The 22,592-nt window shown below is 37.2% G+C and overlaps 1 protein-coding gene across 1 annotated transcript in view; it reads left to right on the top strand.

Annotated features, from left to right (window-relative positions):
• SH3YL1 (SH3 and SYLF domain containing 1) overlaps positions 1-21,861 on the top strand; it is a 48,546-nt gene extending 26,685 nt beyond the window's left edge. The window contains exon 10 of the mRNA XM_074861652.1: positions 21,263-21,861. Coding sequence (XP_074717753.1) covers positions 21,263-21,462 — 200 coding nt within the window. The 3' untranslated portion in view covers positions 21,463-21,861. The remainder of the gene's footprint in view (positions 1-21,262) is intronic.
• The last annotated feature ends 731 nt before the right edge of the window (positions 21,862-22,592 follow it).

Below are 22,592 nucleotides of genomic sequence, written 5' to 3' on the forward strand. Positions count from 1 at the left end.
ACATGTTTTTCTAAATTGATAATGTGATACTTGAACTCAGGCGCAAGTAGATTGTTTTCATGTAACTGAATAATACTTAAGGTAATGCATTTAGTTGTAAAATGAGGTTCAGTAATGCTTTCAAATGTGAAACTTGGAAATACCATGAATTTTATTTTAAAAAAACTATAATTTGCAGAGCCCTTTTACAATTCTGAGAAGAAAACCATAATAGCTAATACAGTTATTGTGATTCAGTGAAGTATGAAGTTTCTGCAGTAGTAGAGATTTTTCTGGAGACTGTTCAGATAAAGAAATTAGATTTGCTTATGAGTATGAAAGTTCATGCCTCCTCCCTTACTAGAGTTAGGGATTTGCAGCTTCACTTGTCTCCCTCTATGTTGTACAATCTAATAAAAGGGCTGACTGGTCCTTCCAAACTTTATTACCCATGGTTCTTTAGTGGACTACTTGGAAATTGTAGATGCAGGAGCAGTTTATTTTATTAGGACAATTTTTTTAGATACATTAGGTTGATAGTTTGTCACACTAGAATATCTAATCCAAGATACTAGGTTTTTATCAGTATTATGATTTCTAGTTATTTCTGCTCGGGGTTCTGCTATGGAGCAGCAAGTAACCAAAAACAGATAAATGGTTACCTGACTTACCTGTCTGTCCTCCTAACAAGTTGCTGAATATTGTACAATTCTGAAAATGTTGCAGTGATGTGATTTCCAGTGATCTGCTAGTAAAAGCAGGAGCTGGATTAAAGTGAATGTTGGTGAGAACTGGATCATTAACAGGCAATTTGTTCAGAATCAGAAGTCAGGTGTATTTTCACTTTTTCTTCAGCTCAGCAAATCAGAAAAGGACTGGTTCGCATGTTTGGAAAAGAACCACTTAAAATTGACAAGATGCTGAAACAATCAGGAAACAGACTTGAGGCAGGAATGGGGATGAAAATGCAAAAAACTTTTTCCTTCCAAACACTGTTCTTTCACTACTCATTCACAATTATCAAAAATCATCATGGGCTTGAGTTCTCTGGACTCGAAAAATACATACTTACTTCACATTTCATTCTGCCTCTGCACAGTAATGTGTTCCCTTTCAGGAATGGGTGGGTCTCTGGCTACAATACTGTAAGACAAAATGCTCATTGTAAACACAAAAGCGGTTCTTTTTATAACAATGTATTTTGTCATAATTGGAGACAGTAATGATGCCATTTGCATCTTTTAAGCAGTCATATGCTTTGCTTAAGAAACTCATAGGAACTTGTGCCTGTAAAGCCTAAGTGTTCAAGGGTTGTGTTTAGATTTCTCTCAGAAACAGTGGCTTTCTTACTTTTCACAAGTACTTAAACTAAACATTTTAAAATTTAATTTTGTCTTGGTGAAAATGCCCTCTTCTTTTGATTTCTGAACTGAATAAATTATCTATCTGCACACACTGAACCCTTAAGACTATTGTGCATAAAAATCATCACACCCAAACTTGATTACAGTAAAACAAAAAAAAAAAAATAATTTGAGATGTAACTTTGAAAATAGTATGAAAATATTAACAGATTGTTACTGCCCATTAGACATATATTTTATTCTTACATACTGAAAGAAGTGCTATATCAGGCCTACTGATGAAGACACAGAAGCAGATGAGAAACTTGTCACTGTTTTTAAGAAGCTAAAAAAAACCTCCTTCCTTCAATGATGGTTTGAGTGATTTGTCAACCTCATTATTAAAAATTCATGTCTTCCCATATGAATTTGTCTGCAGCTTTTAGACAATGATGTTTATTGTGGCTTTCTTCACTATATTAGAGCCCTTTCCTACCCAGAGGTTTGGTTTTTTCCCCTCTTTTCCCTTTGAGACAATTGTGCTGTAATCAAATCACCTTTTGATCCTCCTTGATCTTTCTTTTGATTGCTAAACAGATTGATGAGCTCTTTGTCATAAGTAATTTTCTCTTTCCTCTCAAATTTTAAATAGTGCTACAAATAGCAAATTCTGAGATGTGAGCTCACTGAAGTCTAAGGTTTGTGCTCCTAAAAGCCATACTGAATTTGGACTAAACTCCAGTCCTTACCTTTTTTATTATTTATTTTAATCTTCTTACATATTGCTACTCTATGTTAAAACAATTGAGACAGTATTGACCCTTTTTTGATTAGGTGGTACCATGAGGTTGTAGTAAACTCGGTTTGTGTAACTAAATCCCTCTCAGAGATGCTGCTTTTCATGGTTATGGTTCTCCAGGAATCAGGTCTGGCCCAATTCTCTGTAATTTTGGAGATGATCTCAATGTTTCTTTCAGTAATATATGAATGCCAGATGGTTCAGTAGATCTATGAAAATCTGTTTGCTGTGAGAATTCCAAGACAGATTTTCATGTCTCCTGAAATGTATTTTGTCAAGGAAACTTGAGGGTCTGTATGTGAATTTCTTTTTGTTAGTACATTATGGTGGGGTTTTTGTGGCCAGTTAAAAACGTGTTAACTAAGCTAACACAGTTATATGGACTAAGGATTCATAGACTACTTACAAGGTAAAAAGCTTTTTAAAAAAAAAAAGTCTGTTTTGCAGGTCTCTGAGGGCAATAGCATAATTTTTACTTGTGACTTCACCTTATGTTTCACTTATTTGACTTGCGTGCCTGTTCTGCAGTTTAGTTTCCATCTGACTTACGATCTTTGTTATTTTTAGAGCTACTACCCTGTGTGATAATATTAATCAAATTCAGGGAAAAGACAAAATATAACCTGGAACATGGGCACCATTCTAGCTGTCTCTGCATTAATTAGTACCTCTAATTATGTGTACTTCTGAGCTTGTCTAAACACTGTAGTGAAACAATGGAGGTTTTAGAGCTGCTGAAAGAGAGCATCACTCTGTCCTTGCAACTTTAAAACAGGCTTGCTTTGCTAAATGTGTATTGAAGCAATTGCTTTATTTTTCTGATATGCTTCTCTTACTTTTAACAAAACTAGTACTATTTTTGAAAATTTAAAACTTAACTGGAAATCTGACATACAGCTATTTAAATCAGGTATCCAGTTCCACATTTAGAAGTACCCAATGACAAAATTCTGACAAAAACACTATAAGAGAAATGTAAGTGTGCCCAAATCTCCTCTTGAGTAGTGACTTTTGTCTTGAGCATTTTTATTGTAATTAAGACTAAACACCACAATAGTAAAGTAAAAGTATTTCATCAGTTTTGGGGCCAGTAAAATTCAGGTATCTCTGTGGTATCAGGCTGACTTTTTCCCAGTGTAATACCTGAATTTTTGCTTTTCCTTTGTTATCAGAAAGCATATGCTTAAAGTCTGTCCTTCTAGAATATTGTCAATATTGCAATTTTTGCTTTTTTCTGTCTGTTCTGGATCAAGATGATTTAAAATGGTGTCATCATTCTGAAGATTCATTTGCCAACTTGAATTGTAGTAAAATGAATCAAAAGCTTTTAGCTTGTAGTTAAGATTATAAAATGGTTTTTGTACCATGCTCTCTGCATAGACCTGTAAGGGAGAAGGAATCCAAAACCTGTTGTTTTTAAGGATGGAGGAAGACTCCATGGTTCACAATGAGGGGAAAAATGCATTTTGCTTTTGAACTGGAAATTAAATTATCCATGGAAACATTATTTATTTCTGTGACTGAGACTGGCTGATATTTCAGGAATGTTGGTCCTGAGTCATTTTCATAGGCATTAGACTGTACACTTTTAAAAGTCTATTTATTAGTGGGGATATGAGAACTTGGAGATAAACAGAATAATCAGCTCCACCTGATGGAGTGCCAATACAGGAAGCCATTCTTTCATTTGAATTTCCCATATTTTCCTGTGATACTTCTGTGCTGTTACTCACTCCATGTAGATAAGGAAGTTAACTGGTTAATGAAATTGTTCTCCCGTTGTGGGTCTTCATGGGGAAGTGGAGTAGACATTTTTTGTGGTGAATAAAAGATACTGATTTCAATAATTAACTGAAAACTGGATAAGATAATTAAAATAACAAACTCAGATAAAGTCAGATATATGCATATTCCTTTAGGTGCTGTGGATGTGTGTTCTGTATTTGGAACTGAAAAAGAGCCAGTTTTCATTCTTCAGTTCATGAGTTACTTGTTTTCCAAGAAGGGCAAAGATTTGCTGTAGGATCAAGTAGAACTATTTCACATTGTAAGCAAGAACCCTCATCAAGCTGTGCAGTAATCTGTTCCTTCTATACTATAATTTGCAGAGGAACTCTAGCAGATTATAAACTAAAAATCAATAAGACAGTTCAGTGTGACTAATAGATATTTGTTTTAGAAAATTTTTCCAAAGTGAGATATATGATGTATCTGTCATAATCCTTCATGATATTGTCTGCTAATTTAGCAAATATGAAGAAGTTAACCCCCTGGAAAGTAACTAAAGTACCTTTTTTTGTTGTTTGTTTCTAAGAGTTTTAGCTAAGCTTGGTCTATTTTTGTGTTTTTCATGGCAAGGCTTGTGACATGTTTCTATTTAGTTACCGGAAAAATAAAACATCCATCTGGTGGTCCCCCCCAGTATTAATTTTCTTGCTGTTATGAGCTCTTTCTTAATACTAACCAAACCCAGGAAATCCCAGGAAATTATTTTTGAGACTATTTTTATCCCTGATTTCACTTTTACTAGGATCGTACTATTACTATTATGAATGTAAGAAGTCCCATAATCAGGCTGCTTATGGCTTATGTTGTGGCAAGCTGAGAGGAAAATAATGTAGCATGCATCAAGACTTCAGTGGTCATACTGAAACAAATAATTTACTGCGTATAATCAGCTAACTCAAAATACAAGGCACAAAGAGATTGAGGTCAGACGTGCTAGGATGAAATTGGGATCTTTCTGATGTGCGCCTGCATTGGCAGAGAGCTGTTATGCTAAATATGAACCAGGTACACTGGCATGGGGAACAATATTTTTTCTTGTCATTTTTTAATGGCGTGGAATAAAAATTAGGAAATTAGTGCTAAATCATAGGAATATCTCAGTGCAATCTATGGTTATTTTTTAAGTGTAAAGCAGCATTAAACTGATAATCCTGATTCATAGCAGTTAAAATGTGAAATTGTTCACGCGATCATACAAATGTTAAATGATATGGGTTAAAGTCTTTTGTCTGAGGCCCTTGTAAAGCATGCAGCTTAATGTTTTAGCATATTTATGAAATCTATGCTTAAAAAGTTGTTTCAGAGCTGTGTACTGCACTAGATAGTATTTTCTTTCCATATTGTTCCAATAGTAGGACAATGGTAAGTTTAAATTGCTTTCCTATCTGTTTATCTAGAAAGGCCTTTGGCAGTATGGGAGCTTCTGCTTCATTAATACTAGAGGAAGTCAAACAGGACTTTTAAGTACCTCAAGGAGGTAATAAATATACAGGATTTCTATCCAGACTGTGGCAAAATGGCCTGTGCTTGATTGACTTGAGATGAAAGCTGACAGTGATCTAAGAAATGGAGATCATTTTGCAGTTACGGTAGGGCGATGCTTTACAGAACCATCTTGATAGCAGGGACAAGAAACTTCACTACATCTGAAAACTGCATGTTTGAGTGTATCCTGTCTTTCACATAGTCCCCTTATCTCTGGTGAGAGGCAGGAAGGAAATGGGAGGAAATGCTGCATGTCTGTTCCCGGAAGGATACTGAACTTTATATTACATTTACTTTATATTAAGTGCTAAGGCAAGATTGATAATATTTTCCTTTCTTTGGGAATTCATTAGTTTTTACCCTGATGGAACAACAATTTTAAATATATTTTTCCAGGAAGAGTTGCACATTGGACAAATTGGATTTAGTGGCTGTATACTATCTGCAAGCCAGAATTTCCTCATACTTGAACTAAGGGATATTTTCTTTCCAAATTTAGTTACTATAAGCTTTTTCTTCTGAAGGAGCATCTACACAGCCAATATTTCACTTGACCTAAAAGCATACGTAGCATCACATCATGTTCATAAAAGTATGAAGAATACTGTCAATACCCTTCTTACACTTTAGCTGAAAATTACAGCGCTGTTTGCCTTTTCGTATCATGAACTTTATCATGACTGTGTACTTTTTGGCCAGGCTGATGTAATGAGTTTTCAGCGAAGGCTGGCTGTGCTAACCTGGGAAGTGTAATGTGAACACAGGTTGGGTGATGGTGGCAGTCCAAGATGCCTCATCCTCATGAGGGTGGATGTTGCAAGTTGCAGAGCTTGCACTGAACAGTTTAGGCTCTAATTCATAGGTGTGTGCTGTTCCTAGCTCATACTGAAGTTGTTCTGTGATGAAATAGGGGTATCTACCTTTCTTCTACCAGTTTACACTGTGATCAGATGATACAGGTTTGTGCTATGGGATACTGTAAGTGGAAGTACAATTGCTTGGGTCACCATTTGGCAGAGGAAGACAACATATGTTAAATATGTTTTGAAGTTACAAGCTGATGGAGACCGTGGTTCTAGGTAGAGTTAATAATGACTGTACTGGTGGTAGAGTAACATAACAGCAGTGAGAATAAGTAATTGTGGCAAGAATAGATCCTAGCATGGATTTCAACAGCCACTGAGCCCCTTAACCCAACTAAAGTTAACAAGTGTTTTTAATAAGTATTTCACAAAACATTACCCTAAGAAACTGGCAGAAACAGTATAGAATGAAGTTGGGCTTACTACTTTTTTTTTTTTTTTTTTTTTTTTTTTTTCTGGTTAGGCTGTATATTGTTTCCCAGACTGGGGTGAAAGCTAAGATTTATATCAAGTGACATAGCTCGTGTACCAGTAACACATCAGCAGAACTTTTGAATCTGACAGTACAGAGATTTAAGAAGCAAGATGCAGTGTATTCAGGTTGATACGTTAACTCAGTATGTGTAGAGGAAACAGGGAGAATCTTGTCAACGTAACAAAAGATCCACAAGATTCCTAAGTCGTCAGTTTGACCTGAATAAAACAGTTCTCATTACTGTACTGTACTTTTCAGAATATAAAGGTTATGCATAGCATTGCATCTCAACTTTTGCAGTATGATTTCAGAACAGGCATTATTTGCATTAATGTAGTCTCGAACATAATAAAGCCCTTGACGTTGATATAGTTTATTTGACCATTTCAGTTTGAATGAAAACTTAAATGTTTTTTGAAAAGTCAGAAAAATCTAAAAAGTAATCAGCGAAAGTACTGTTATGGAATTGACTCTTGCAAGCAGGAGGTGATATTTTTATATCCTAAATATCAAATACATCCACAGATGCTTGACAAAAAAAGGCATTTCTTTAATGCAAAAGCTGAGTGTGCTGAAACAAAGATAGAAAGCATTCCATCAGCACATGAAGATGATGAACCAGCATGTTCCCTAGTAGGCCAGAAACTCAAAAGCAGTGAAATATGTTTCATACTGAATGAGCTTAATTTGCACAGTAACTTAAACTTTAAATATAGTCAGGTCTGTTTCAGTCACGAATGAAACCACTGGTTTTGTTCGCTAGATCTGACACTGTTCAGTAGTGACATGGAAGCTACTTTGAAATGGTCTATTTTCAGTTTATGTGGAAAGAGGTCAAAAATACTTGAGCCTTTTTCTGGGTTTTGCAAGTCTATTATAAAAGTGTGTATAATACCTCTATTCCATGCATACAGATTTGCAGCTGATGATGAATTTCTTATCTGTTGAGACTCTGGAGCAAAACTGACAGTAGCGTATCTTGTACGGAACATCTGGCGCTAACTTTTTGCTTTGTACTGTCTTTAACAACAAGTATAAAACATGGAATAGTTTTTTCCAGCCACCATTTTTTTGTTAATGGAGAACATAATTATTAAGTTATTCCGGAAATCAACTAGAGGGCTTTGTAACACTGGAAAGCTGGACAAAGTACCTAGTCGAAGTAATACATAGTGTCTAGCTCTGCAACTAACTCAGAAAATAGGGTTTGCTGAGACAGTTCCCATGGAAGTGAAAGCGGGCTTAACATTTGGGTCTGTACTCCTTTCCAGGACTGGGGTGTATATTTAGTACACAGAGGTATTAAAGAGTGTAGTTCCTGGAATGATACAGGCCTTCCTTGATTTTATCCAAGGTACTTTGAACATTTTGAAATTGCCTTAAATCTACAGCTGCTGTAACAAAACAGACATCAGGTCTTCTGGATATAGGATGCTTCTTTGCCTGTCAGTGATTGTAGAATAGAGCAAAGCAACTGGTGCCCGCCCTTCCTCTTCAGAGCAGGTTTGTGCAAATAGGCATTTGTGTGGGCATTTAAAGGGTACCACTTTACTGCAGTGTCAGTGAAGCTCCGTTACCCCACAAAGTCCATCCTCATTTTCTTATTTATGAAGGAGGAATAGGTTTCAGATTTCAATGTTGAATTTAAATACTTTGAGAATCTTAAGAAGCTTTTTTTCCAAAAAAGAGAAAGGCAAGTGGTTTTGTTTACTTACCCAAAACAAGCCATAGTTAGTGTTAAAAAAACAGCTAAGGCAAGGGATTATTTGTTCTGAGCATGATTTGCTGAATATCATGTCTCCTGACCTTTGATCAGATGAGCATTATTGGAGATTAGTTGGATCAATGATGGCATATGACATACTTCAAGTATCCGTACAGAAAGATTTATGCTTATATCTGATTATAGCAGATTAGTACCTGTAGATATAAAATGTCAAATCTACCGTGCATATTCAGGCCTTTCCAAACATCTGTTCAGTGAGATCTGAGGTTGTTGTTTTGTGTATGCTGAGGGTTTTTTGAGGTGAGTCTACATTTGAAAAACAAAATTAAAAAGGCCATTAAGGAAATTAGTAGTTGAATGTGGGTAGGACATTTGAGATTTCACTTGTAAGATTGAACAAACACTTGGTCTGTAATTTGTCCAGAAACAATTACAATGACATTTGTAAACAGGTATATGTCTGTTCTGCTCTAGAAGCTGAGATAAAACCCGTTCTTCTTAGGTTAAAGGCTGAGAGGTGCGATCTAAGAATATGACAAAAGAAGCACAGGAGGTTGAAAAAAGAACTGATCTATATACTTCTGTGATTCAAGAACTGAAACTATTTTCATGACTTCTAATATTTAGGATACAGTTGGGCTACTTTTTTTTTTTCCTGAATGAGAGTTGCATGGAGACTTTTTTTTTGAAGTGGGAATTAACACATGTAATGTTTTGTTGCCATACAGGACATGAAAAGTTAACTTCTTCAGAGAGTCCCAGTGTGTAACATACAACAATATGCTTCTGCTTTACTTCTTTTTTCTCACCCCCCCACTGGCTGATGTTTCATCTTGTCTTGAGAAAAGAAAGCCATGACATCTTTTAGTTTACGGCCCTCTTTTTCTCTGTGTAATAACTCCTATGGCACTTCTTTCATCCTTTCTCTGACTTTCCTTACTTCATCTTAAGTCTTTAAACAGAGACCAGTTGTCACTTTCCAAAGATGGTGCTGCTTTAGGCCTATCACCAGGCATAGTGAATGATAAAACCTGAGAATGGACATTGCCCAACAAGTATCCAGTAAGTGAATCTTAACGTTATAATGTATGTTGTTTCTGCTTATCATGATGCTGTAACCTAGGTAGTTCAGTAATCTGTCTTAACTTTTGTGCAACCTAGCTGTGAACATGAACTCAACATCACCTTTGTGGGTCTGTCCCCCAATTTTAAGCCAAAGTTCACATTACCTAAACAGTATTTGTTAGAAACTACTTACAAATAGTAAAGCCTCAGAATTCAAATATCAAAGCATGGATTATTAATTGCATTAAATTTCTACATTCATAAAATGTTACGAAGTATAAGTATACAGTGAACAATACCTAATGAGGTCTTAATCTCCAAGATGCCAATTTTCCAAAAGTCACATGGAATAAGATACTGTATCTGTCATGCTTTTGTTATTGCATGTCATCATAAAGTGGATATTTTGAAGCAATGTTGTTTCAATATTTTATAACATCACTGTGGAAATATTTTTTTTTCTTTGTTCACATTCTAGCAAGTAAGTGAGCCAGTTCTTTTTAATAAAGGAATTGCATATAATATATGCAAGAGGTTTTTTAAATTTGAGAAAGCGTTAAAACTGGTAGTCACACCTATTGCAAGCCATATATTTCCTATTTCAATAACAGAATACTGATTTCTGTTGCAGTTTTCATCATTTTGATTGCTTTCTAAGCTCTGAGTGGAAAAATTAGTTGTAACAAAAGACTTTGTTGTCTGTGTGCATGTAGTTAGTAATAAACATACAGTTATGTACTTTTGTAGCTTTATTTCCTTACATCCTAGAGTATCCTTTGCTGTGTTTTCAAAGGTATTCTGTGCATTTTTGACTGTTTCATAACAAATGAAATAGTTTCCATTGTTTTGTTTCTAAGGATACTAGTTTAGTCATGTCCATGCATGCTCTCAGACAACTGAACTATTTCCAAGATTGTCTTTTAGAATATCAACAAAGTGAATCTTCAGTTGTTTCTTTGTTCTAACTCATCAGTGTGATTCATTAGAATTATTATGATCAAAACCACTGTTAATTCACATCTTGAATTCAAAACTTATATTCCTTCTTGTTTTAAAACTCTTACTTAAAGGCAATTACAAAATGTAGTAGTGACATAAGGCATGAGATCCTTAAAATTAAAGGACCAAACAGCTTGCAGGAAACTGGCATGTAGGAATAATTAGTGCTTTTGTAAAAAATCCAGCACTAACCCTTACATCTTTCTTCCACACGCTCCTTCTCAGTTCCCTTCCAATGCTTCTTTGCCTATCCCTAACACAATTCACCTGAGAAATCAAATCTCTGTAGGGCATAACTTTATGTTCATAAGTTATTTTCATAGCTGCTATGTAACATAGTAATTCAGTAATAGACGTAAAATATAATGGAAACCAGGAGAGTAAGTTAAGATGTAGTAGAAGGTAGATACTCCCCAGTATGACTGACGATACCTAACCAAGACATTCGATTTGCCTCATTCTTGAAAAAGGTGCTGTATCACTGAGACTATTAGTAGTTTCAGCTTCATAATTCTTTGAAGAAAAGACTGCTGAAGAATTAGCATTATATCAGACAACACTCTGTCCAGTTTCTCTCTCCATATTGGTAGTCCGGCAGACAATTAGTACTTTGACTTCAACTTGACTAATGCTTTCATAACTGCATTTTAAATTAATAGCAACAGGTCAGTTTTAGGCCTGTTTTCTTAGTCTCTTTGAAATAGCTGAACTATTTAATTCATGTGCTGGTATTCTTATGGTCAGGGAACATATAAAGGCACTAATCACAAAGACATCTTTATTTTCTCTCCTAACTTTGCATCCCTCTAGTCTTCTGTTTGCTAACTCTTTTTTTGTCTTTGGTAACTTTGGAACAGATTCCATTATTGTACACAGAGACTTCTCTCCTTTTAAAACCTGCTAATATTAAAACACTTTATAGAACTCATGACTTCTTGTTGGATTAATGATCGTCAAACTAATGAGTAACATCTGTGTTCAACACTGTATTATGTTGAATTCTAATATGGCTCTGGGTTTAGAGTTCTGAGATTTGGAATACATCCATTCATATTCAAAATCTATATTTCTCTGTATTGAAGTTTCTTTAAATTATCATAGAATCATAGAATGGTTTGGGTTGAAGGGAACCTTAAAGATCATCTAGTTCCAACCCCCTGCCATGGGCAGGGACACCTTCCTCTGGACCAGGTTGCTCAAAGCCCCGTCCAACCTGGCCTTGAACACTGCCAGGGAGGGGGCAGCCACAGCTTCTCTGGAAAATCTATTCCAGTGTCTCACCACTCTCACAGTAAAGAATTTCTTCCTTATAGCTAATCTAAATCTACCCTCTTCCAGTTTAAAACCATTACCCCTCATCCTGTCACTACCCTCCCTGATAAAAAGTCCTTCCCCATCTTTCCTGTAGGCCCCCTTTAAGTACTGGAAGGCCTCTATAAGGTCTTCCCGGAGCCTTCTCTTTTCCCAGCTGAACAACCCCAACTCTCTCAGCCTGTCCTCATGAGGTAGGTGCTCCAGCCCCCTGATTATCTTCATTGCCCTCTTCTGGACCTGCTTGAGCAGGTCCATGTCCTTACACTGGGGGCCCCAAAGCTGAATGTGGGGCCTCATGAGAGGGGGAGAATCATCTCCCTCGACCTGCTGGCCACACTTCTCTTGATGCAGCCCAGGACATGGTTGGCTTTCTGGGGTGTGAGCGCACATTGCTGGCTCATAGTCAGTTTTTCATCCACTAATACTCCCATGTCCTTCTCTGCAGGGCTGCTCTCAATCCACTCATCACCCAGCCTGTATTTGTGCCTGGGATTGCCCTGACCCATGTGCAGGACCTTGCACTCGGCCTTGCTGAACTTCATGAGGTTTGCATGGGCCCACCTCTCAAGCCTGTCAAGGTCCCTCTCAATGGCATCCCTTCCCTCCAGCGTGTTGACCACACCACACAGCTTGGTGTCATTGGTGAACTTGCTGAGGGTGCACTCAATCCCACTCAATCCATGTCACTAACAAAGATGTTAAACAGCGCTGGTCCCAATACCAACCTCTGAGGAACGCCACTCGTCACTGCTCCCCAGTTGAATATCGAACCCTTGACTGCCAACTCTTTGAGCGTGACCATCCAGCCAATTCCTTATCCACCATGTGGTTCATCCATCAAATCCATGTCTCTCCAATTTAGAGACAAGGATGTCGTGTGGGACAGCATCAAAAGCTTTCCAGAAGTCCAAGTAGATGACGTCAGCTGCCCTTGCCTTATCCACTAATGCTGTAAACCGTCATAGAAGGCATGTGTCACCCTTAAGGTATCCTTATCAGCCCTCTGTTTTTCTGTTAAGATTTTCCAGCTAGCTATCCTTTGTCCCTTTTCATTTGCTAGATAACATTTTCTAAGGACAATTCATAACTACATTTGTTTCAGATCCACCTCTTCCTGCCTTACTCTGGTACTCCTTTGTTAACTAATTATGAATTCAAGCTAAAAATGATCAAACAGAATCTGAATTTGCCCGTTGCTGACTACTGCAGAACAAGTGTGATCTTCAAGTTGAATTTCTTTAGAAGTTCTCACTTTCTGAGCAATGAGTCCTACAGATTGTTTTCTGAATACCTTCAAAGATGCAGCCTTTTCTTTCCCTTTCCACTTTTGTCCTGCTATGATTCAGTTGTTGCAACATCCTTCTCTCTGACCTTTACAAATTCAATATTCCTTTACTCTCACATAGATTCAGGTCTTACTTCAAAGTTGATTTCCTGCCCTATCACTTTGCCCATCCTTTACATTCCTCCGCTGACTCTCAGGTTAAGTGTGTCTTTGAGCTCAAACGGAACCAAAAGCACTCCCTGCCAGCTCCAGCTTTCATCCCATTCTTGTATTACAGATTGAACTTAGTAGTACACCTACCTACTTCAAAGTTAAACTTATGCCAATTCTCTGCCTGCTTTTAGGCATCATTCTAGCCCAATGCTGCTGCATTCCTCAAGTCAGAATTTTAGGTCTTTAGTTCCTACTATCATGAGCCCTAGCACTAATTCAGAAGCTATTCTTATCATTAGTAGTTACTCTGATGCCTTTGACCTCCCCTTGCCTTCCACATTCTAATGCATAGTGTGCGAGATCCAGCAGAAAATGTATCTCTTTGGTGCTTGCAGTTCCTACCCAAATCCTACCCAAAATACAGCTCAGTAAGATTCAAGTCTGAAAATATCAAAGAGGAGGGGCGACAGTAATTACTGTAAGAACTGAACCCATTCAAACCACTGTTAACAGTGAGTGCAGAATAACTGTTGTTGACTGGATTCCATGCTCAAATTCTAGTTCCACCCTTAAAGCTGACTTTGACTGTAGTGCAATAACTTGTATCTACCTCAGAATGAACTATAAGACATTTGTTGTTCTTACTCTATTCTTCACCCATCCTGCAAGGATCCAATGTTATCTTTTAGTTTCCAGATCTAGCTCCATTAGTTGATGAGCACAGAAAATCCAGAAATATCTGTAAGATATTTACTCTTGCCATTTAATGCCTCATCCCATTCCTGATACTTCTTGTCCACCAATAAGTCTTTCTCTTCAGGCTCTTACTTTATTAAACTCTGATCCTAGTTTTAACCCTAACAGTAGCTCAGTTGCTCTGTCAGTCCTAGGCTAAACTGGTTTGTTTTTGCAAAAAAGAACAGCCATCTTAGCCTCTTATGGGACTGCTAGTGAGCTTAGCTTTTTATTACATACTTGCATTCCTGCTCTTAGCCTAGCTTTATCATCACAAAGCATATATGCCCTCCTTACTAGACCAGCAGTTAAGTAAGTTCTTTCATTATAATTATTACTTAAAGCCGTTCAGCCTTAACCTTAATCTTTGCTGTAGGAAAAGACACTTTTGCAAGAACTGTCACAGGGGAAGACTGCTCAGTTTATGTAGCTTAAACCAAAGTCAGGATCAAAGTGCTTTATTAATTCACTAATAATAGATAATAAGCAGTAATCTGTGAAGTATACATTCAGGATTAATATCAATGTTACAGCAAATAAATCACAATATTAGACAACTACAAAAAGAGGTTTGTAAATGCAACCTCCAAAGTTTCAATTGTGCTTCCAGGCATGCGTGCATGTCAAGTGTTATGTGTACAAAGCTTTGCATCCCTGCACATCCCACCTCGCAGGTAGTATGGGTCATGAGCACACACAATCTATTCCGGCAGTGCAGATTCTCCTACATGCACAAATCTCTTGTTGGAGATGTGGGTACTGCATGCAGCTCTGTGTGTGCTCCTGCAGCTCCCTACAACCCACTGACCCGTATGTTGACAAGAAAACCCCATCATGAGGTCACATATGCACAAAGAGATGTGAGTCCCTACTAGGTGCGCTCCCTTATCTGGGGACAGGCTAGTCACAGTGTCTGACTGGGAGGCTGCTCTGTCTGGCCTAGACAGAGGTGATGCTGGGCAAGGTGACTTCCATTTGTATCAAATTGGGTTTTGATTTCTTCTGTTCCAGTTCAAACTTTCTCCCAATTACAAATTTTTATGCTGCTTTTATACTTCAAGATAACTTTGTTTCAAAAGTCTCTGAAGTTTTTTACCGAATCACTGAATGGTGGAGGTTGGAAAGGGCCTCTGGAGATCATCTGGTCCAATCTCCATGCTCAATCAGGGCCACCAAGAACCAGTTGCCCAGGACCGTGTCCAGATGGCTTTTGAACACCTCCAAGGATGGAAACTCCACCACCTCTCTGGGCAACATATTCCAGTGCTCAGTCACCCTCAAGGTAAAAAAGTGTTTCCTGACATCCAGAGAGCACGTCCTGACAAGAGCCTGGCTCCATCCTCTTTCCACCCTCCCTGCAGGTTTTTATAGACATTGATGAGATCCCCCTGAACCCTCTCTTCTCCAGGCTGAACAGTCACAGCTCTCTCAGCCTTTCCTCACAGGAGAGGTGCTTCAGTCCTTTCATCATCCCCATGGCCCTTTGCTGGATTCTGTCCATGTCTCTCTTGTATTCTCTCTCTCCATGTCTCTCTTGTACTGAGGAACTCGGAACTGAACACAGTACGCCAGGTGTGGCCTCACCAGAGCTGAGTAAAGGGGAAGGATCACCTCACTTGACCTGTTGGTTCATGTAAACCTGTTGAATCAAGCTAATGGTTGTCCTCCTCTTTAACATGTCCTGTTGGGGCCTGGTAATAGTCTTCCTTTTTAGTATGATAATTTGGGGCAAGCATCCTTCAGGAAGTTTAATATAATCAACAGATGTATACATACACAGTATTTACTCTCACAGTCATATTTTAGCAGGTGGTGTTGTCCAGACCATTCACTAAGGGTGGACATTAAAATCTATAAACTCTTCATTGTTGCTGACACCAACTATCATTTTTTACTGAGAGATTTGCAGGACCCAGTAATTAACCTAGTTCTTCAGCCTACTTTCCTGAATTCTAATTATAAACTTAATACTAATCCTTTCCAAACAAAAGCCCAGTGTCCCATAATGGGTAGAGAACTAAGATTTTTGTCTGCTCACTGTTAGTTACAGTTCTCATCCTAAACCTATGAGCAGTATCCGAGGCTTTCAGTGCCTCTGAACACTGTACTAGTGATAGTAAATCTTTCTGATACTTGATATATTTGTTTTTAAAAGCATAGATGCTTGCATCTGTCTAGATCCGTTAGTTGTTTTCCATTGTTTGTTCTGTTTGTTGGTTTTCTCTTACTTCTACTGCACAAACAGGGTTCATGTGGTTGCTTAGTTTTCTAGGTCTCCATTTAACCAATGAGAATTCTATTACAGCTCTTCTGTAAGCTGACACTTTTTGGTGCAGCTTTTATGGTAGCACTATACAACTTCTGTCATCTCTGATGCTGGAGACTCATCTGCCTTTTCACATTTTGTGTGGCAGTTCCAGTCACTCCTCTCTACTTCTTTATAAAATACAGAGAAAGTAGAAGTTAGTATGTTGAATGTGTTGCTCATTCAGATTGATTTTTAAATAACAAAAACTATAGCCATGCATTCTAAAGGTTGCACAAAAAATTTGAGTAAGAAAGACTACTCAGTTTCAAGGAAAAATATATCTCCCTAGGCAATCATATTTTCGTATGGTATGTTGTGTCCCAACAGAAGCAATGTTATAACGTTTCAGCTTCAAAAGAAACCAGACTCACAGCCCATTCACCAAAGTAGAGATTTAGCAGAAAGTGCATAATATATGGACAGTCAACAACAGGGTTACCCTGTAGGTCATCAGTACCCTTGATCAGATGGCTCATTGATGGTGACAATTGAGTCAGGGCTCCTTTTTTGAAAGCTCTTTAATATGGTTTAGATGAACCCAGAACCAGCAGTAATAGTTGTGTTAGTTCACTTACAGTTTCTATGATGTAGGTGCACACGACCCACAAAATCATGCTAGCTCTCTAATTGCTGGCAATTAGTGAATTTTGCAAAGTGGATGTTCAACAATCTCACCACTAACCTCAAGCATGTGAAACTTATTTCAGTTTCATTGCTGTGTTAGTGGCCAAAACCAGCACTTTACAGTTTTTGTATAATTCTCCTGCAAGCTCTTCAGCATTAGACATTCAGTGGCTAGGGGATATATACATCTATGACAGTAAAATTAAATTTGGGACTCAAAGCTGGACTGTACTATTCTGTCTCCCAACTCAGATTTAGTTTTTGAGAGCGTAATAAGCTGAACCCAGAATGATGTGAAATGCCAGTTCTTCTCTAAAAAACAGTCTTCGAATCAGCCTGTGGGTTTACTAGTATTTTACAGATTCATATTAGAATGTGAAACTAGTGGCTACCTCTACTAGTAAATTAAAGTGTGAAGGCATGGGACCAAGCACTATAACTCAGTTACCTATGTGGTTGTGCTGTTAGAAAGTTCTTTGGCATTATTCTCAGCTAGCACTTTCCCACATAATTCATAGATGTGCTTTAGGAGTTACTACAGTATAGAAACCAGTAGGTAATTTGGATGTGGCTCTTCTCTCTGGATGGTGAGCATTTACTAGTATGTATGTGGCCAGTCTATGCCAGTTGGCCTCAAAGGCAAAGGCTCTGGCACCCTTCAGACAGTTAATAGAAATGTAGCCAGTGTATCTCTTCTATAGCAACCTTCTAGAGATTGCTTTCATTCTGTGGTAAATGTGCTGTAATTAACGATAGGTTTAACGTTCTTTCATTCACTCGGGCTGGTACTGCAGCGCACCCAAGAGGCCATAAATTCACTCTAGTTATACCTCATCAAGCCCTTAATCCATAGCAGCAATCCTTAGCAAAAAGTTCAAATCATTATGATATATAAAGATGAATAAAAATGAAAGGATATTGTGGTCAGAGCAGTTTGTTATCAAGCGTATGCCATAACTATGTATGCTAGAGCACTGAATACGTATGCTGGCTGTTGCACTAACTGATCTTCAGCCAAAATTTCTGTATTTCTGTTTTGACCACTGTGTTTGTAGAAGTGTGCTGTGTGTATTCAGATACCATTAATTAAGGATTTTCCCCAATGTAATTTGTTTTTATTCCAGTGTGCATACTCATAAATCTCAATGATTTCAGTATCATATGCTGTATGTAGCACTGTAGCACCATCTTGTGTGAGCTGCAAATGTGGCTTCAATACATGCGTTCAGTAATCTTCGTGTTGGCTATAACAATCTTATTTAAAACTTTTTATGTAAAACTGAAATCAAAAAACAATAACATGAAATAGTTCCCCCTTATATGTGGTAGATTTCATAACAGTGTATTCATTTAAGATAAATATTTGTTAGGATGATCCATATGAATATGAGCCATGGGATGCTGCAATCTGGAGGCAATAAATATGCATTTTATCTGTTTTATGATACAGAAATACAGAATTAAAGCATAGAGATTAGAATCTTTGTGAGAAATGAAACTATAGTATGGGAAAGAGTTGCTAGGGAAAATTAAGTAAGACTTGTTATGCAGTAGCTGACAGGAATAAAGCTGGAAAATGCTTCTAAGTGGTAGCAGGTGGCAGATGGGCAAGGACACAGAACTCTGTTAATATCAGCTGTAGTACTTTGAGATTTGTGTTTGGAAAGATACACATGCACAGGGGCAAAAAGTGCGAAGGTAAATGAATAAAACAATCTTGTTTCTATGACAGAGCAAACAATTATTGGAGGCATGATTGTGGTGCATCAAATGCACTGCTACACTTTAATATCTCACATGCACTTCTTTTGTTCCACCTTTTAATGCTTTAATTTGTGTCGTTTCCCTTCATTTTTCTTCCTACTTTTACTGAGCGAATTTCAGTATACTCAATAGTTTGTGTAAGAGGAATTATAGTCTTACTCTTAATGCAAGTTCAGCCACGGAGGAGGTGACTTACTTGCTGCCATTGCTGTAAGTCCAGCATATTAAAGTGCTGGTGACAGTTCTGTTGAATGTAGTGAAAAGAAGCTCTCACCATCACTTTCAGCACTTTCAGCCTCTTCCTTTTTGCTGTCAATTACCTATTTTTTCCAAGTATAGTTTGGGCAGTTATAAATATATAGTAACTCTAATTCTCCTTGAGTGATTATCCATTTGAACATTTAGGTGATGGAAACACATATGGTTAAGAACTCAAAGTATAATAATTTGTAGCCTTCATCGTAACTTATAAAATGTACTTTTACCCATGCGTGCTGCCTGAATGTGGCACGAGGTAAAACACACCCCCGCTTCCTTTTTATGTGCAACTCAGTCATAATTGTTTTCATGCCTTAGTACCTAAAGAGTCCTGAGCTACAGTATTTTCTTACTGTTCTTCAATTAAAACTAGGAGTAAAATTCAAAGTGTCCTTTACTTTTGTGGGTTTTGATATGATTTCCTCAATCAAAATATCTAGCTTCAAACCACATTTTGCATGGGAACACATCATATCATCCTGACTGCATCAAATGCTTGAATTCTTGGAGAAAGATCATGTAATTGCTGAATACGCAGTCTGTCAGGGTTTCAAGTATGAAAGTAAAAAAGATATTTAGAAAAGCTGTATTGCTGCCTTTTTTTGGTAGGGGTAACTGGTGAAGATAAGGACCTGATAAACATGGGTATGCTCATCTGGTTTTGTTTTCACATCAAAGGAAATAGTGGTGTGTGACTTTAGATCATGAATATAAATATCAGGAGAGAGACTGTGATCAAGGAAGACAGCATTTGACTTCTCTGCAACCAACACTCTCCCAGCACATAGCCAAATAATTTTGTATTAAACTTTGGTGGTTGCTACAAATGCAGATCATGAAAGGAAAGAACTGTCCTATGGAATGAACATAAATATTGACAGATGCTGGCAAAAAAATCTATGCTGTTTATACATACATTTGTAGTCCATTATTCTTCTCTGTCTGTCCTATTTTGTATTTGTTTGTGTTTGGGAGGCTTGGGGGAAAATGATTTTTCCTCTTTTCTTTTGAAGTGATAAAAGCAACTAGAAGTTCTGTGGGTATCAGTTGTTGACAACAGACTGCCAAAAAAATGTTCTGTCAGTCCTTCTCTCACCATCCTTTCTGGCTCTGTACTTGCAATGCATAGACTAAGAAGAGACTGGGTTTCCCCTTTTGCAACACAGTTTTGGCAGCAAGCAGGTGCAGCTAATGCTAAAAGCCTTTAATCCTGCATGCTTGAGCATGTGTGCAGCCATCATGTCCTTATGAGCAATAGACCCTGAAATCTCCCCACCTGACTGAGTAAATGTTTCCTCTTAACTAGTCTTCCACTGCACCTTCTGTTTTTCACGTTTAGATGCGTTCATGGGGGGGATTTAACTGTTTTCTAAATCAACATTAAACAAATGCAACTACCTCGTATAGTTCAGACAGTTAAAGGAATTGAGAACAAATATAATTATTAGCAAATTGAAGATACTCACTTAGATTAAAAGTTCAACAGTAATAAACATTAAGATATATTGGCTAAAAAAGTGTCAACAGGAATGGAGACTGGATAATAGTATCCAAGACTTCAGATGATTTCAAACTAGATCAGAAGACTCATGATTCCAATCCCAGCTGAGGACTGAAAGAGTTATGTAAGAGACTGGTGGAAAGAGAATAAAAGCCATTTGTATATGCGGTCTGAAATAGCACTGTGCAAGCCAAGTCACTTCCAGTACATCAAACCATAATCAGTTCTTTCCACTAGCACATCTTCTGAGTTTTGTTTAACATGCAAGATACACCAAATCCTAGACACTGCAAACTCTATGGGAAGAGAATGGAAGTGCTGGGAATATTTTGTATTTTACCATTCTATATCCTGAGTGTTGATAAAAAAAGTTAAATCCTTGCTTTACGTTTTGCAGTTTCTATGAAGAAACTGTCACAGAACACATACCAAAACTAAAACCCAGAAGTGGTTCTGTTCAGCAATCTTTCAGGAAGCACTCACACGTTCTTCAACACACCGCCTTTGATCACACTGTGTCTGACCGTATGAGGCATACAGAAAAAACTGCTTATCTTCACTTTGTATAGAGTACTACTTTATTAAGTAGACTGTGCTGATAAGCTAGAATCCAAATTTGACTTACCTAAGAATGTAGTGGAAATGGAGGGGTTTTTTCATCAGTGGTTTGTATGCTCAGATAAATTATTTTGGTGTCTTTGTCACTGTTTTCTATTGTGATTTAAGAATATTATCTTGAAGGACTTACTGTATGTGCAGTTTGCTAATTTCTTTTTTGTTTCATTTCTTTCACTTCAGGTAACTCTTGGAGTAATCCAGTAGAAGTAACAGCACTTTATTCATTCGAAGGACAACAGCCAGGTGACTTGACTTTCAAAGCTGGAGACAAAATCACAGTCACAACCAAAACAGATTCCCAGTTTGATTGGTGGGAAGGAAGAATAGGAGGACAAACTGGCATCTTTCCAGCCAATTATGTTGCCATAAGTAACAGCTAAACTTGTATAGAAGAAAATGTTGAAGCAGTAATATATTTACACTGAAAAACATATTTTAACTTTTCAGATTTTATTAAAATGAGATTCTTGATCAAGACTATTCTAACACAAAATCAAAATGCCTTAAAATGACCTTAACTTTCTCTTAAACTTATTTCTCAAATAAACAGTAGGTGATAGTCAGTTTATGATGAAGTTTTATTTTTGAGCAAGTTGCCATATAAAAAGTACTCCAATTTGTGTCTAGTTTCAATTCTGTCTTGCTATATGGATTTTTTTATATGAGGGAAAAATTACAAAAAATTTAAGACTAGACATGCTGAAAAAATACTGATTTCTATTAAATTATAATTTATGGTCTCTTTCTATAATAAATATTCTCAAATTTGCTTCAAAGCATCTCTGAGTTGGAGTTCTTTACTTTTACTAAACACATATTTTTTGCAGGTATGGAAGAAGAAATTATCTTTATACGTGGTTTTAAAAATCACTTGAGGCATTGCAGTTTCTCTTAGTAGCTACTTTAGGTCTGGTCCCCAATGTTTGTCCTTGTTAGACATACAAAGACCTTTTTTTAAGCAACTCTGTAACAGTTAAACAGTTCAGTTTAAGAGCTTGTCTTCTATTGCCCTCATCTTTGAAGAATTTAAGCACTTTTGAAAGTTTGTTTAATAAAATACATGTATAGTCCCTCCCAGAAAATATATAGGCTTATGATGTCCCTTGATTCCTGTAGGAACTTGTTCCACAGATGGAAAGCAAGATAGAGAAATCTCTGCCTGGTTTAACAAGTGAGCTTGCACAACTCTTCCTGCTTCTTCCCAGTTAAGACTTTTTTAATGTTTAAGAAAAGAGCAATGTAGAGTAAATTACAGTGTAAACAGAGTAAATTATTAACAGTAAAATAGGGAAGATATTTCTGTAAGATATATGTAGTAGTAATGTATAACACTATCATTCTCAGATTTTCACTTAATTTTGAGTATTTTTGAAAACCAACTTCATTTTACAGACGCAGATATTGACTTGAAAGTTGATGTGACAAAGCAGAGGTGAGAATGAGACTTGGAGTTTTTGAGAACCAGTTTAGTTTCCTTCTTATTGCTGGATATGCTGCATTTGCCTCTTAT

Source organism: Strix uralensis, chromosome 3 (genome assembly GCF_047716275.1).
Source record: "Strix uralensis isolate ZFMK-TIS-50842 chromosome 3, bStrUra1, whole genome shotgun sequence".
NCBI lineage: Eukaryota > Metazoa > Chordata > Aves > Strigiformes > Strigidae > Strix > Strix uralensis.